Source organism: Gymnodraco acuticeps, unplaced genomic scaffold (assembly GCF_902827175.1).
Source record: "Gymnodraco acuticeps unplaced genomic scaffold, fGymAcu1.1, whole genome shotgun sequence".
Taxonomy (NCBI): Eukaryota; Metazoa; Chordata; class Actinopteri; order Perciformes; family Bathydraconidae; genus Gymnodraco; species Gymnodraco acuticeps.
This window is the reverse complement of record NW_022990276.1, coordinates 1,890,180-1,907,030: the sequence shown is the minus strand read 5'-3', so window position 1 is coordinate 1,907,030 and position 16,851 is coordinate 1,890,180. Positions and strand designations below refer to the sequence as shown.

The 16,851-nt window shown below is 41.3% G+C and overlaps 2 protein-coding genes across 2 annotated transcripts in view; one reads left to right on the top strand and one right to left on the bottom strand.

Annotated features, from left to right (window-relative positions):
• Positions 1-1,355: 1,355 nt before the first annotated feature.
• Positions 1,356-3,726, top strand: mrpl17 (mitochondrial ribosomal protein L17). Its single transcript, XM_034221631.1, has 3 exons — positions 1,356-1,723; positions 3,130-3,198; positions 3,301-3,726. The coding sequence occupies exons 1-3, from the start codon at positions 1,550-1,552 to the stop codon at positions 3,538-3,540; spliced, it is 483 nt and encodes a 160-aa protein (XP_034077522.1). The 5' UTR covers positions 1,356-1,549; the 3' UTR covers positions 3,541-3,726.
• A 1,362-nt stretch (positions 3,727-5,088) lies between these two features.
• The window catches only part of tmem145 (transmembrane protein 145), a 53,575-nt gene continuing 41,812 nt past the window's right edge, over positions 5,089-16,851 (bottom strand). The window contains exons 9-15 of the mRNA XM_034221630.1: positions 16,696-16,776; positions 16,048-16,126; positions 14,598-14,691; positions 12,171-12,343; positions 11,382-11,502; positions 10,852-11,040; positions 5,089-7,419 (exon numbers count right to left, since the gene is read on the bottom strand). Of these exons, the coding sequence (XP_034077521.1) occupies positions 7,180-7,419; positions 10,852-11,040; positions 11,382-11,502; positions 12,171-12,343; positions 14,598-14,691; positions 16,048-16,126; positions 16,696-16,776 (977 nt within the window). The 3' untranslated portion in view covers positions 5,089-7,179. The remainder of the gene's footprint in view (positions 7,420-10,851; positions 11,041-11,381; positions 11,503-12,170; positions 12,344-14,597; positions 14,692-16,047; positions 16,127-16,695; positions 16,777-16,851) is intronic.

The following is a 16,851-nucleotide window of genomic DNA, read 5'->3' as shown; positions in this document are numbered from 1 at the left end:
GAAAAGTTTATTAACAGCTTGTATATTGGGTACAGTACAGTACAGCTCAAAACATACAATTGTTAAGGGGATGCAGACCAGAGAAAGACTTTCGTCTTGTTTACATCAGGGTCCCCCATTTCCAATTCATCATATCATTTAAGACATATAAGACATATTTGACATACAGATGGCTTATTTACAATTTACATACAGGTGTTTTTTTACATACAGATTGCTTATTTACAATTTTCATTTTAGATTTCGTTCTAATACATCCTAACCGGACATTTAAGACATGGTGGTTCGTCGATTATAGCTCCTCCATTATCGCTCCTCGCTCCTCCGGCAGAAATAAGGCCATTGGGACGCTACTCAAGATGGCGCAGACAAATCAACTTCCGGTAAGACCGAGACCGAGGAGCGAGGAAATGAAAAATAAGAGAAGTGAGAAAGGGCCTTCTTCTTCTTCTTCTCTCGTTTTTTGGCGGATTGCAAACAACTTTAAAGGTGCATACCGCCACCTACTGTACATGAGTATGAATCATCATATCAATCCATCTCTTAACCTACGATCTCATAATTGTTTTTTTAAATCAACAAAAAAAACATGAAATAAATAAAATAAAATCTATGATCTTTCCTGACCGAATGTTACATTATTATTCCTACCCCAGTTTCACTCAGGAAGGTAAACAGTGCCTTTCTGGTAGCTCTTACTCCCTCTCCTTTTGTTCCCAAAACACCAACCACACTCCATTCTCTCTCTGCCTGTAAAACTTTAGCCTTTAGTTTTTCTCTTTCAGCTTTATAGATGTCACAGTGTAACAAGATATGTTCTACATCTTCTTTTACTCCACAGTTCCCACACTTGTCACTGTCACTTTTCCCCATGAATACAGCGTACCATTCAAAGCTGTGTGATTTATTCTGAGTCTAGCTATCATGATTTCCTTCCTTCTGTTTCTTCCTTTATACATATTAATTGTAATTGTCTTTTGTGCAACAAGCAATCAGGAACACAGGTGGCATAACATGTGTGATATGCGCATGCATAAATGTATTTCCCCTCAACAAATATATACTATTCACTGGCGTTGTATAACAGCAGCAATTTACGATTTGCTCACCTGCAGCCAGAAGGTGGGGCACCAATATATTATAATACATTGAGGCCATGCAGCTATAATAATGATTTTAGCAAATCACCGTGTTTTGCATTTATAATAAAAATAATAAATAAACAGGCAAATATAACATCAAAAAGATACAAGGATACTAAATAATCACAATACAAATCTATATAATAAAAACATTTTCTGTGGTTCTTGGCTGACAGTGAGTACAGCGGAACTATTGCTCCCTAGCTCCGTGACCAAGTCGGACACATTCAAAGGTGCACCACCAATGTCAACTTCACATCGACATTACTGACCTGACCTCATGTTTTGTAATAACATTGAAGGTACTGCTTCATGAAGTAGACAGAGGACGCGTTGAAGAGATTATACCCTGGAACATTTTCACGTTTTGTATAGTGTTTCTGTTCTTGTGACTCTGAGCGGACAAGATGCGCCTCACGCTGCAGTTGTTGATCTCCCACGGCCGGGTGGCCCGGAAGATGGGTCTGGGTCCGGAGTCCCGGATCAACATGCTGCGGAACCTTCTGACAGGACTGGTCCGGCACGAGAGGATCGAGACCACCGCGGCCCGAGCAGATGAAGTCCGCTTCTACGCTGAAAAGGTACCGACCAGGACATGCTAACATTGCTAGCTGCCAAATAAGCTAATGTTACTGTACTTTGAGCACAACAAATGTGTCAAATGTAAATAATGTAATCATGACATGCACATTTCGACCTCTGTTGCTGCAAAGGATCAATATGCACCAGCTATTTAGAGTGAAAAAACACTGATATAGTAGAAATAAGGGGACCTGAGTTAATGTCAGGCTAACATTTAATAAACCTCTGGCATTATTTAATGTTAAAATGATTTAAAGTGTACATTACAATTAAGTTTAATTGAATATCTTTAACAAATTGAGTTATAAAACAACATACTTCGTTGGCCTTCCTAGGACATATAATAATAATAATAAATGATATATGATATTTATATAGCGCCTTTCAATGGACCCAATGTCGCTGTACATGGTGGACAAACAGACAATCAAAGGGCAAATAAAAAATAAAGGAAGCCGGGGGACCAAGAAATGGCCAGGGTGAACAGGTGTGTTTTTAATGATGATTTAAAGATGTCCAGGGAGGCAGCATTACGGATCTCGGCAGGAAGTGCATTCCAGAGGGTGGGGTCCGCAACACTGAACGGCTTGTCACTATCAGTTCGGAGGCGAGAGCCGGGGATGGAGAGCAGGCTCCGAGAAGGGGTGTAGGGATGGAGGAGGTCCGATAAGTACTGGGGGGTGAGGGTATGGAGGGACTTGTACGTGAGGAGCAGTGTTTTGTATTGAATCCGGGACTTGACCGGCAGCCAGTGTAGGTGGATGAGGGTGGGGGTGATGTGTTGCCATGGCTTGGTGCGGGTGAGAAGCCTGGCAGCAGAGTTCTGGATGTATTGGAGCCTGTCCAGGGTTTTGCTGGGAACCCCGGACAGGACTCCATTGCAGTAGTCCAGACGGGATGGGATGAAGGCGTGTACAAGTGTTTCTGCCACAGAGTCAGAGAGTGAAGGCCAGAGTGAAATAAACTGGGGTTTTAAAAGGCAAATGGACCTTATGCAATATTTATGTTATAGGAACAACATTTATTTCTGTCTCCTGATGTCATGGTCAAGAGATTAAGATATATAGAGAGAAAAAAACACTAACAAAACAGCCCTTCAAAATTCAAAATGGCTGCAAAAAAGTTAAAGATATAACATATTTTAATATTGATACACAAATATGCAAATTCAAATACAGCATGATATCACATCAAAAACCTTATTGGAGGTGTGAGGGTTGCATGATTTATTTTGTTTCTATAGTCTCAGTTTTAATCTAAAATCTTCATCCCACAATGTCTAACTTTATATAAACAAGAGTATTTTTTATATAAATACGGTTTTAGATGCAATATATTCAGATTTTAATTATACACACACACACACGTCCTGACTGAATGCGTTTCTTGTTTTTGTTTGTTCCAGCTGGTTGACTATGCCAAAAAGGGAGACACTGATGAGAAGGCGATGAAAATGGCCAGTTTTTGGCTCACGGTACGTGCAGCTCTTCTCAACTTTGTGAAGTGACAAGCTGTTTCACTCTATATGTAAAACAGTTCATCTGAAGTTGTGTTTTTCGTGTTTGCTGCTCTTTAGGAAAAGGATCTGGTTCCAAAGCTTTTCAAGGTCTTAGCTCCACGGTTTGAGCCTCACTCAAATGGATACACACGGATGGCACGCATCCCAAACAAGGAGAACCTGGACAAAGCCAAGATGGCCGTCCTGGAGTACAAAGGCAACCCCTTCCCGCCTCTGTATCCTGTGAAAAAGAAAAACGAACTGGCACTCGTCAACCAGCTTCTCAAAGGCTACAGAGAGGAGAGGGCAAAAGCTTGATCCTGGATCAGTGATGTGCTGACGGATGATGGTCGGGTGAAATGCTTTCAGACGCTGCAGGTTATAGACACTATTTCTTCCCCAAAAACAGTTCCAAAGCTCCTGTGTCAATGTAAGCCAATGACATTTCTGTAAATGGACGATTATTACTGATTATGTATAAATAAATATTATTTCTTAAGAGAAGGAGATTTGCATAATCATTTGAACAATATCTGGGCAACGCAACATCAGTGCAGAAGAGAAAATAAATAGTTATCACTAAAGCCTTCTTCACACAGCGGCCTGGGTCTGAAACCAACCTGTTGCACTTTGCTCTCTGTCATATGTTCACTTCTCCACTTTCCAGTCTATCCAAGTTAGGGTAGTTCAGTCAGACAACTCACGTGTTCCTTTAACATGTTTATTAGAAGCAGCATATAGTTGAGTTTGGCGACTAGGCTCGGGCCTCATCACTCCAGAGATATACATAGCACGATGAGTGATGATTAAATAACTAACCCCCGAGCCTACAGGTGGAAGCTGGGGTGGAAGCTGGGGTGGTGGTGGGGCAGCAAGCAGCAGCGACGTCGAGGTAGCTGCAGCAATAGCAGCAGCAAGCAATGCATGGAGAGAGATCTGGCAGGTTAAATAGAGCGGCATATTAAGGAGACTCTGTTTGGTTGGTTGTAGAGTGGCAAGGGGCGTTATGTATGAATGCAGATAAGTGCTCGAGGTGACTGCCTGAACTAGCTCGCAGGCTTCGCCCCATTTATGAGACAGAAAAAAAGGTGATCAAAGCAGCAGAGAAAGAGACATCCTGACCTTTCCTTATTGTTGGTCAACATCAGATCATACATCTACTGTAATGCAACTGCATAGCCTTTCTTTTTTAAATAAAGTCCACCTGTTTTTTTCTACATCTCCATTCAGAAAGAAAAGCCCTCAGTTTAACTCGGTGGATTCTGCAGAAACCCTTTATAAGTCGATGTGTGCATGTGAAGGGTCTTCTCTGTAATACATTGTGCCGTGTTCTTATTGTGTCATCCATCCACAGAAACACCTTACGATATGTATTTTAAAAACAAAAATCAAAGACGGTAATCCCATATTATCAGACTATTGTATTGCAATACATGTGAAAGGCAGATGTAGATAAATAAAAAGGAGTTAGTGACTAAAATATTCATTATATAACCACAAAATATCTCCTGAACTGAACACACACCGTCACAGAATAATTAAATAATTCTGGTCCTTTCCTGGCAGTGATTAGCCTGAAAGCTATTTACAAATATAGAAGTGGTGAGCATGCAGAGTTGCAGTTTGTCAGGAATCTGCACTTCAGTGGTCAGAGCGGGAATCTGGCAGGGACAGAGAACATAATTAGGCTATCCTACATAAAACGTCGACCAGCCTGCAGTCTGTCCCTGTGGTGTTTTTACTTTAATGAAGCCTAATGAGAACAGATTCTAAATATGATTTACGGATATTAGATAAACTCTTTTGGACGCATGCCCTCGTCCTAACTGGAACACAGCAGCCAAATAACACACACCCAGACGAGCCTTCTAATAAAACCATATCTTTTTATTATTTTGGCAAAAAGTGTATATGTACAGCGTGTTTAGAGTTGTCATTTGACACCATTAAAATGCATTTGAACAGTGCTTTAGTGATGTGCTCTTAACCAGATCGCTCTGAGTAGCCTAAAAGCTGTGCTGTTGTCTGTCATGCATACATAATCTCTTTGCGTCAAGTTCTCCCACTCCCAGTGTCTCAGTTCTGTAATTGTACGTCCATATACACAACGTTTGAAGCGGTGATAGTGTCAGTGAGCATGTCTGTGTCTATTAAGTCAAGTAATGGCAGACATGCCAACAATCAGAGTTAACGACTAATACTCTAATTCAAGTATCATTCGGTTTCACAGACTACGTTACACCTCTCACTACAATCTTACAAGTTACACACCACAGTCCTAACATCCTACAGTACTCCATTACAGCAAGACTGCCATTGATACATTTCTACAAGTCAGAAATCAATAAGCATCTTCTGGATTGCAGAAAGCTAGTGGTAAACTCAGGGACAATCTCAAATGACAGTTCAATGTTAAATTACATTGACTTAGCATGGTACTTTGCCAGTCGATGACATGACTGTATTTACAGGTGTATAAATGTAGAATACTACTTAAGTGTAAGTGGCGTGAATACAGGTTTCAAAGCAGTCCTATAAGGTGACGGCATCACGAATAAACAGACTAAGACCAGGAACATTAAAGTGCTCCATGCAGGACAGACAAAATGTACACGTGTTACCGTTTTCACAGTTCATCTACAAGGCTTTTTTTGTTATAGCTCAATGGTAGGGGATACAAAACTAGTGTTATTTGTTCAGCTTTTCGCAACGTTGGAATTCAAAAGTGAAATAAAGCCAACAAATATACTAGACAGGGGTGACAATGAAGTAACTTGTATTTTAAAAAAGACATCCCCCCCTCCCCTGCTCTTACATCCTGGATGCTGAAAGTATTATTAAACGAGTATTGTAGTATTCCAGTTACTGCAAAATCACCCCTGTCCTTGTGCTGTATTGCATCAGTACATTCACCAACGTCTATATACACAGATATGACATTTTCAAGCAGGAATATTCTGCACTTCAGTTAAAATTCAACTAAAACTGACATAGTGTAATATTGGTTTTATGTTTTAGACAGCGTAAGGCTTCCATCACCAACATTTATCCAGTCAAAAATATACTTAAGACTATTGTATGTATTCACAAAAGTATATATCTCAATACACACAATAAGCGAATATTGGATGGTCACGTACATTTATCAGCTTTCAGGACGGGAAATACGATACAAACATGCGTGTTTTACGAGTACTTAGAAGTGCCCACAGTAAACGTGACATTTTACATTTACACATCAGCATATCAATCCAGAATAACCAGCTGCAATGAAGGCATATAAGAATATAAATTAACCCAACAAACTCCATATAATATCTATGCTTTATCAAAAATGTGTCAAACATAAAAAAGTCTTGTGTTTTTTCTTTTTTACATGACTTGGATAAATGTAAAGGTATGAGTTATTTTGTTCTGATGGTCACAGCACCAACAGGAGTTTATTGATGCGGAAAAAGAAAAAAAAATCCAAACAATTTCCTTTTTTTGAAATTAATCTATACAGAGTGGTAGTTATCTCCGGTTTTAGGTATTTACAAACTCCTACTGACACACCATCAATGCCTCATGAATGTTTGATCAGGAGTATTTCAAGAATTTTGTTCATTTCTGCCTCGTGCACAGCTTTCATCCTATTGCTCTGGCTACATCCACTTTGACATCCTTCTCCCTGTGTGCCTCTTACTGGTCAACTTCAAATATGTATTGCTTCTTTATTCTTTAACACGCTCTGCACTCCTATCTCACAGCCCTTACCCCCTCACTCTTCTAGGTTATTTCTATTTGCAGGTGAAAAGAGACCGTTTAGGGACTTGCTTTCCTGATGATTACTCTACATCGTCCATCCATGCACACTTTTTTTTTGGCTGTCATTGAACAGTAACACCTTCAAATCTCTTTCTTTACTTTGTATTGTCTGTTTCCTTGATTCCTTACCCCCTCTCCTTCCGTCCTGCCTCATGCCTTCGTCCCAAACGCTCCTCCTCCTCCGCTCTGCATGCTGAAATACTCTGTGAAGGAAGGGAGCCGGGGGGGCAGCGGGGGGGAGCGTGAGGTCTGGCGTGGGGGTATCGGAGGCAGAGGAGGGGGTAATATCGCCGTTAAATCAGCAGCAGTGGTGATGATCTTCTGCTCGCTGTTCCTCGGTACCTCGCCTCCTTTACGGGCCACCGTCTCCTCCACCGTCTTCACCGGCTCCTGGAGGGAAAAGGTGAGGTTTCAAGGCTTTATTGTCATTTGCACATTAGCTGTGTAGATATGGCAATGTCACAGGCTCCTCCAACAGTGCAACATATATACTGTATAGGTCATAGAACAGATACAATAGTTCAAGAGAATGTTCTGACCCTCTGGATGAAGGCTACTGTGTGATGTGGACCTTGCAGACACAATCAGTAACACCATACTAAACTCACATTATGACAGCTTCCTCTAACGACCACCAATGCTGTATAGTAGTTATAAAGGTCAAGGTACGTATATCACACATGTTCTAAACTGTATAAAGCATCTTCCCTTTTGAAGCATTCTCCTCAGCCTTAAAGGAAAAACTGTTCTTATTCTACCGGATCTGGAACCCCTTGATTACCTGGGAGTCTATAAAACACAGAGGATTAAGTCTGGACTGATAGATCTTGTGTAAGTGTATTAAGTATGTATTGATGGCCCACCACTCTCCCTGAGCTGTTTGGTGTTTGTGTGTCTTCATTTTCTTGTATGTATTGATTTCTTAACGTGTTGTCTTTTACAATAAACTATGTTATGCTATTACACTTGTTCTGTTTTCCCTAACCTCCAGTCCCTTACGGCCCGTCCACACTACAGCTTAAAAAAAAGCTTGGAGCTGGGCGTGTCTGAAGCTCGACCAACAACCAATCACATGAATCTCCCGCCCCTGACACACAAGCAGCGGTTTGATTGGCTAGAGCTTGTACTGGCATATGATTTGATTGGCTGACGCTTCCACCGAAAGCTTCAGAAGCTTCAAAAGTTGAACATTGCTCAGCTTTTGCAGCCTGAAACGCCAGGAAAGCTCCGCTCTGCTTCCCACAATGCAGTTCGGCGAAAAGTGACGTCACCCCATTCAAAGTGAATGGGCAGACGCGTTGGAAACCGTTTTTGAAGCTGTCGAAGCTGTAGTGTGGACGGGCCGTTACAAACAGACCCTCTGGTAATTAGTGCCTGGTACTAAAAACCAATATACATTGAATATTATATGACGCCTATGTTTTTATATCCTGGTGGCACCTGGAATATCTTTGACAACCTCCTTGATCCATCTTTTTACGTTCTTAATACATTGCAGTCTCCCAAATGATTTGGACTGTTTAACACGGTCCGTATGTTTACATGTACAGTACATGTGCTGCACTTTATCAATGGCTCATTAGTCACTTTTTAAAAGTTACTAAAACAGTGAGATATATAAAAATACCAAACATTTAGATTTATTTTACCTTTATGAACTTTGCCCACATTTGATAAACCTTTGGCATATTTATTTTATCTGTAAATGGTTTTTCTAGACATTTCTAAATGTGTCAACCAGATACCACAGAGGCAGATGTGGTAACTGTTTACCCTTCAGGCCAAATGCCCAAAACAATCGCACTGCATGCCGTAGGCCTACTGTTTTTATGCAACAGAGACAAGACTTACATTTATTTTTCACCAAATCACCTTTGTGCAGTGTCTTCTAATTAGATGTCTTCGACAAATGCAGCTATTCTGGTGGTAGGTTTCTAACACAGAAAATAGCAAAGACTAGATACTAAAACATACTGGCTCGCATTAAAACATCAGGACCTGAGGCCTGTACTACGAAGCAGGATTTTCGCTTAGCGAGCTAACTTCAGGGAAAACTCGGGGTTTCCGGTCCTACGAAGCTGGTTCACTTCTTACCGGGCTAGATCTCCATGGTAACTTATGCTGTGCGGCTAATCTTCTCCGGAGCAGGTTATGTTGCAGGCTAAGAGCTCAACTCAGTGAAAGCACCGCCTGCTGACCAATCAGAGCTCAGTGTGCGGAGTTTAAAGCGATCAAGTCATATTACAAGAGAAAGGAAATACAGAAAAGCTGCCGTTGCAGGAAAGACGGCCGGCAAAAATCACCGACTGTGTGAACGTGAACATTAATAGAATATCACCTCCCATCTTCAGAGCAATCTGACTATTATAACATTAGCGTTAAGAAAGCTTACTTAAATATCTGCCACAACACAAGTTACCGAATCAAAGTAACATTTCAAATATAAATTAAAGAGTTGCCATTTTACCTTATCAATCAAAATGATCTTAGTTATATTATACTTTTGGATATTGTTATAATTTAAGTCCCTTTTTATACAAAGAAAACTTGATATATTATTTTCTTTTTCATGACTTTGTGTCATGCATCTTATCATCTCTGGTTTGCTTTTGGTGTTTTTTTTGGTATATTCCTGTATTGTCTGCAAGCTCTTCTTCTGTCATTTCTGTGCAGTATGAAAACATATCCACAGATTTAAAAGTTCCCTAAGCTAGAAGATTCATCACAGCAAACACAATGCCTTAATTTGCTCTTGTCACACTTTCCATTAAATCATTATTTCCCTGTGCCTAAAGTGTTTTCATATCAGTGTGCTGTGTTACGCTGTGCTTACCGTCATTCACCACTGGCAGTTTACTCCAAGACATAATCCCCCAAAAACATGTCCTCTCACAAACTATGTTTCACTGATGACTTCCAATTTGAGGCATCTTTGTTAGATGAGACAGCAATTAATTTCAAGCTAGGTTTGACACGGTAATATTTGCATTTTGAAAGCTTAAAAAAATGAATAAAACTTAGATTAATCTAATTAGCCTACATATTGCAAGCACTGCAAAATGCTACGTTAGGGTAGATTAAACTGGATAAAGACACACATACCGTCAGGGCTGTGGAGAAAAGCCCTAAATATATGGAGACATTTAAATATTGTACACACCAGTGGCGAACCGTGTCTATCACAACTGGACCTTCTGTAGACACACACACCCCTCACCGCCGCCCCCCCGGCGTTATAATGTCCGTCTTTTCACGCCGGTTGTTCAACAACCGGCGTAAACGGACCTTCGCGCTATCAAACAGTGAGCGTGCGAAGTCCTGTTCAGATGACGTCAAATCCAACGGGATGCCATAAATAAACTACACAGAATCACACTACACACCTACGCCATGATTACATTCAGGCAGACTGTAGAATACAACCTCTCTGGACAATTTATATACTTATTGAAAACAAGCTACAAAATGTACTAGCTTGGAAAATGCCGTTTATACTTTTTAATAAATCAATGTAGCGAAAATTAAGGCTATCAACTTTTAAGACCCCGCGGACACCCTGTCAAAGTGTACTTGTTTTGTGAATTGTTTACCACGTGTGGTACAAAAAATAAAATGTTAATTCATTAATGAAATATTGATATTTTACCCAGCCCTACATATAGCACACGGGCTACAATTCTCCCTCTAATGATTTTATTGACCTTTTACCTGTTTCTGCGATGTCATTTACGTCACAGCACTTTCTCTTATGTGTCTTCTACTTCAACAACTTCGATCTAAGATATTAATCATGCACCCATAACCATGTGGAGCTACACTCACTGAATGGATGGAGAAAAGCTCAGTGAAGTTGGGTTGCGAGTCTCCCAGGAAGGAACCGTTTCCATATGCATGATGGGGGAAACTCTCCGCCCCTTCGCCTGCTTTTGGGCTGGACAGCAGGATCCCGATCTGAGACGTCCGGACGTGATATGGGAAGTTCTTATTGGCTGCTGAGGGTCGTGTGATAACCTTAAAAGGGACAAAAAGATTACATGTATACTCTATGTATGGATCATTTCTAATAGCTAACACATAACTAGAACATATAGGTCCCAAGTGAGAAGATGTGATTGTAATGCATGCAGTGAATATAAAAGGGGATTTCCGTAAGCAGCGCAGACTAGAACAATGTGTCAAAGGTGAGGATGAGGTAGATAATGATGTGTGGAGGAGACAATCAGCATGAAGCAGTTATGACTCAAGGATAGTGAATAATGTATGACTGACAGCGTCAATAATGACTCTTGAACAATGTTAACTATGAAGGGTCTGCATAAGCGTGTGTGTGTGTGTGTGTGTGTGTTACGCACAAGGAAGACAATGTGGGCGTAGAGGTGGATGCCGAGCTGAATGCCGTTCACGATCTTCTCCCGAGCCCAACGAGGAATCCCAAAGTTGGCGATCAGAGCCATAACAGGCACTGCGAAAAACCTGAAAAAAGACGAGTAGTGATTTAGGATAATAAAAAACACATTCAAAGAAAAGAAGAGAGTTTTTAATGGCGAGGAAAAGAGAGGCAGACAGAGAAGAAAGAGATCTCACAGAAAGATTGAAGGAGGGGAGAGCCATAGATAATGAGGCGGGAGATAGTGGTGCAATGAGAGTGCGAAATAAAAACTGAGATAATATTATTCTTTGTAATCTACTCTCCATTTGAAGCTCGTGCTCTTAAATCCAGTGAGTGAAGGGCAGTGAAGCCGAGGAGTGTATGTAGAAGAGTTTCTGTTCAAAAAGGGAAAACACTTTGCAGTAAAAAGCGATGGGAGAATAAATTATTCTAATGGTAGAGACCTCATCAGCTGGGTAAAAATAGATGTTTTCCTCTAGCAATCATTCACTCAAGCACAATTATCTTATCTGTTAGCAGAGCACAGAGGTTGGGAACACAATGCTGTAGAAGGGCAGTGTAAAATAAACAACTTTTCACTCCCGTGCCGCTGAAGCATCGGCTATCTTGTGCACATTTTCACACAGCGGCATAAATTATTCAAATTGAAGATAGCTCAAATAGAGAATAGTGTATTTTGCTACTCCTGCAATCTCACTCAGGTGCTATTATCCCGGGGAGGGCAGAGTAGTGGAAGCAGTGCGGGTCTCACCATAGTGTGTATGTGGTGAAGAAAGGGATGTAGAAGGGTTGTTTCTCAGGGTAGTGTTTGAGAGACACCAGCACGGCGTAGCAGAACCAGACGTAGGCCAGCAGCTGCAGGCCCATCAGCCCGTATCCTGCGGGGCTGTCGTAGGCGTACAGCACCTCACCTGGGTCAAAGAACTGGCACAGGAACATCAGGAGTTATGCCAAAATGCAGACTCACGCAATAAAAAAAGATTAGAAAATAAGCATTTCTTGGCTCGGCTTCACATTGTAATCTGGAAAAGAACAATATTGTTTAGATTTTTCAAATACTGTGAGCCATGTTCATCTCTCTGAATATATTGTGCACATTTCTGCATAGCCCTGCACTTTAAAATATAATACACGGCAGTATCAGGGTATATGCAGGAATCCTGAAGTCAAATGTAAAACCTTTTAAAGACTTTTTTAAGACCCTTTCCGTACATTTTAAGACCTCATCGCCACTTGGAGTTTTAACCGGTTACATTGGCGACACAAGCACTTTGCTATATACAGTATTGACTGTCCTTCCTCCTTATCTTCCAACCAAACTGTAGAATACAACCTCTTTGGACAATTTATATACTCATTGAAAACAAGCTACATAATATAATAGCTTGGAAAATGCCGTTTAATACTTTTTAATAGCCTTAATTTTCGCTAAATTGATTTATCAACTTTTAATACTTTTTAAGACCCCTCGGACACCCTGAGTATATATATTTAAATTTGGTGTAAATACTTGATTTTATTCTTTTTTTAATGTTATATATTTTCTATTTATAATCGCTATTTTTTTACCTCTTACAACTTATTTTCTTATCTTGTTTATGTTTGCACCACCATACACCAAAGCAGGAATCTTTGACACCTTGTCTCCACAACTTGGGTGTCAGAATGTGTGTGTGTGTGTGTGTGTGTGTGTGTGTGTGTGTGTGTGTGTGGCTTGCATCTGCGGACACCAGATTGCATTTCACAGTCCAGTGAGTGGACAGCGATGGCCATACAGGGTTACCTCTTGCTACATAATGCATAGGTTTTACGGCTCGGTGTGTTTTTTGGATCCAAGCACCCGAGTCATTCTCCAACTCCAGGCTCAGTACCAAGAACACTCTTCCACTCTTTATTCCCATTTCAATCGTAACCTAGTTTGGCGTATTTTTAGCAGGAGCTCCCCTGAGTTTTGCTCTCTTGAATAGCAGGGTCTGCGAAAGAGGGCATGCGGCAGATGAATGACACTGCTTCAGATCCGCATTTTGAAGAGTATATAGGCTCCGCTGTTGAATATAGCTTGGATAATTCCCCTGCACTAGTCCCACTGGGTCATTAATGGGCTGTATTCAAAGACTGTAATCTACTGTCCTTGATTGCGGCATCATTACATCGCCAGCGGACTGTGCAGGAGCCTATGCAGCATGCACAGTAAGTAATGTATGGAAGTGTTGCACTCCCCAGTGTCTAATTAATTCATGAGCTCTCGTGCTCTATATGCTATAACATCATAGCGGCTGAAATATGTTTCTGTCTTCACATGCAGAGACGCAGTGTGATTAATGAGAGTGTAGATCTCTCAGTTTGCTGATTAGCACAACTTTTAATCGGCAAGCCTTAAAGAAGCGGTCATTGATATAAGATGTATTATCTTAGGTACAGCAGCGTGTACTACAAACCTCTTAAAGAGTGTTTTAGTAGGGAGTCGTCTTGTTGTTTGTTAGTTTCATCATTATCATTTTTTTAAATTAAACAATCAATTCAGTGAGTTGACATAAAAAGCCCGTACAGCCCACGTTAATATGGATAGTCTACTACGATGAATAATTACGATATCGTTAAAAAAGCTTAAAAATAATTGCAGATACTGTGTTGACAGTCTAGTCAGAAATATTCATGCTGTGCTTAGATCAAACGCTGCTTTCAAGACACGTCTGAAGTGATGTTATTCTGTTATCCCCAATTAACTGATTCGTTTTTGTCTAGAAAGTGTTAGAAAATAGTGAAAACCGGCCATGGCAATCTCCCAGAGACAAACTGAAGTCTTATTTGTTCTGTCAACTCAATAGTCCAAATGCACATAAGATAAAGTTATGTAATTGACATTCTGTGATAGACACACACATTTCAGAAGCTTCAACCGAAGAAATACTTGAACTGAAATTATTCATTATTAAAACTGTTGATAAAGAATTAGCATTGCTGAAAATAACTGACATTTGAAAACTCTAAATTAAAACCAATAAACCCGTTTAGCTTTGCAAATTTTAATACATTTTTTTATTGAAAAGTAAATGTTACATCTGTGGATTTTCAACTCACTCACTAGGCTTTGTGGATTTTATACATTTCCATAGATGTTGAATAACGAACATAACCTAAGTAGCCCAAGTGCAGTGTGTGTGCGTGTGTGTAGTACCTCTGCCTCGTAGATGAAGAGGATGACGTAGGTGATTGTGTAGACGGTCATGTAGATGCTCAACTTAACCGACCCACTGTGACTGATCCTCGCCCTGACACACACACACACACACACACACACACACACACACACACACACACACACACACACACACACACACACACACACACACACACACACACACACACACACACACACACACACACACACACACACACACACACACACACACACACACACACACACACACACACACACACACACACACACACACACCACACACACACACACCACACACACACACACACACACACACACACACACACACACACACACACACACACACACACACACACAAGTTAGCGGAAGATAAGAAACGAATGCAGGCACATTCAAAAGGTACACTGACAGAGGGCGTGATGCAGTGAAACACACACACACAGATTAGTTCCTCCACACACAAAGCAAAGACAGCCTAATCTAAAATGCAGCACAAAGGGACTGATGTGCTGAGCTTAATACATATAAAATGACAGGCTGTGTACAAACCTGTCCTCACTCACAAAAGCAGAAATTAATACTTCTTTATTTGCAGTCAACAACTGAAACAAGCATTTCCAAACATCTTTCACTCAGACTAAAGTAACCCCACACAGCAGAGGAACACACGTTGCCAGGTAGTTATCTGCAAAATGTCACAATGCTACGGCAGATAAACAGCCGTGGTTTAAGCTTGATGACGATGCACTTTTTAGGTTTAGTAACCGGGGTTTTAAGAGGGTTTAAGTCTCAGAGATCAGTCTGTGGAGCCCAGAGGAGGATGTAATCCTCGAGTTGAAAAGCCAGCTTAAATCTTGCAAGCTCAGTTTTCGATACAAGAGTTCAGAGATTCAAATGAGCCCCGAGCACGACCAATCTTGTGAGCAGTGGTTTAGATGATGACTCACCATAAATCAAAGCCTGTTATTTATCATTTAGCTGTTTCTTGTATAAACACTGACTTAAGCAACCAACGTCTAGAAACGGCTTGGGGGAAATCTAACAATGTTTAGGAACAGTTGGCTGGTTTTATAACTGGACTTTCGACATTGGAATTGAAAACCAGAGAGAGCTCTTCAATCGTCTATTGTGCGGGCTATTTGAAACAACGCCTGCCCGAGCTAATGTCCACTAAGCCTCGCCAGGAAACAGTGAGAGAACCATTAGTTTGTCAGCTGCAAACACCAAAACAACATAATGTTCACAGCAGAGCAGCATCCATCTATCTCATTCCCCCGACATATCAGGTGTTCATCCACTCCATCGCACCCGACGTACTAACTGACAGCTAACAATGTCATGAGATACTTTTATGATTGTGACCGTGAGAGACAGTGGCATAAAAAAACAGGATTGCATGAGAAAATAGAGACAAATATATACATGAAAATAAGTTGCAAACCCCCACCTGGTGACAGTGAACCCTTTGCCCAACAATATGAGCATCAAAAGGAACACCAAGAAACTGACGGAGAACAGTAATTTCCCTGGAGACGGACAGAGACAAAAAGGGAGAAAGAGAAGAGGGTAATTAGGTGGAGGTTTCCGAATATGTACAATCAGTGGGGAGAGACAAAATCAGGTACACACACACACACGTGCAATATCAAACCACTTCTTCACTGCACCCACATTCATCATCGTCCTCTCATTCATTCTGCTCGGGCTTTGAGTGATTTTCCAGTGCAGAGGCAGTCAGTCAGTCGGTCGGTCGGTCGGTCAGTCAGTCAGTCAGTCGGTCGGTCGGTCGGTCGGTCGGTCGGTCGGCTAGGATAGGTCGCGGGAGGTCAGGTCGTCGGTCGGTCGGTCGCGGTCGGTCGGTCGGTCGGTCGGTCGGTCGGTCGGTCGGTCGCAGTCAGTCAGTCAGTCAGTCAGTCAGTCAGTCAGTCAGTCAGTCAGTCAGTCAGTCAGTCAGTCAGTCAGTCAGTCAGTCAGTCAGTCAGTCAGTCAGTCAGTCAGTCAGTCAGTCAGTCAGTCAGTCAGTCAGTCAGTCAGTCAGTCAGTCAGTCAGTCAGTCAGTCAGTCAGTCAGCGGCCGATGAAGGAGAAGAACTCACCGAGTAATTTCAGGCTGCCGTTGCCAACTCCATCTGTAGCGTACAGGCCCCAGTAGACACAATGGAACAACAGGCTGAGCACTGCCAACGAGAAAAACACAGGGAGGAGAGGAATTGGAAAGAAATAAGAGGAAGGAGAAGAGAAGATAAAAAAGG

Coding starts and splice junctions, on each gene's coding strand:
- mrpl17 (XM_034221631.1), top strand. CDS start 1,550: ATGCGCCTCACGCTGCAGTTGTTGATCTCCCACGGCCGGGTGGCCCGG. Junction 1,724..3,129: donor TCCGCTTCTACGCTGAAAAG/GTACCGACCAGG, acceptor TGTTTGTTCCAG/CTGGTTGACTATGCCAAAAA. Junction 3,199..3,300: donor TGGCCAGTTTTTGGCTCACG/GTACGTGCAGCT, acceptor GCTGCTCTTTAG/GAAAAGGATCTGGTTCCAAA.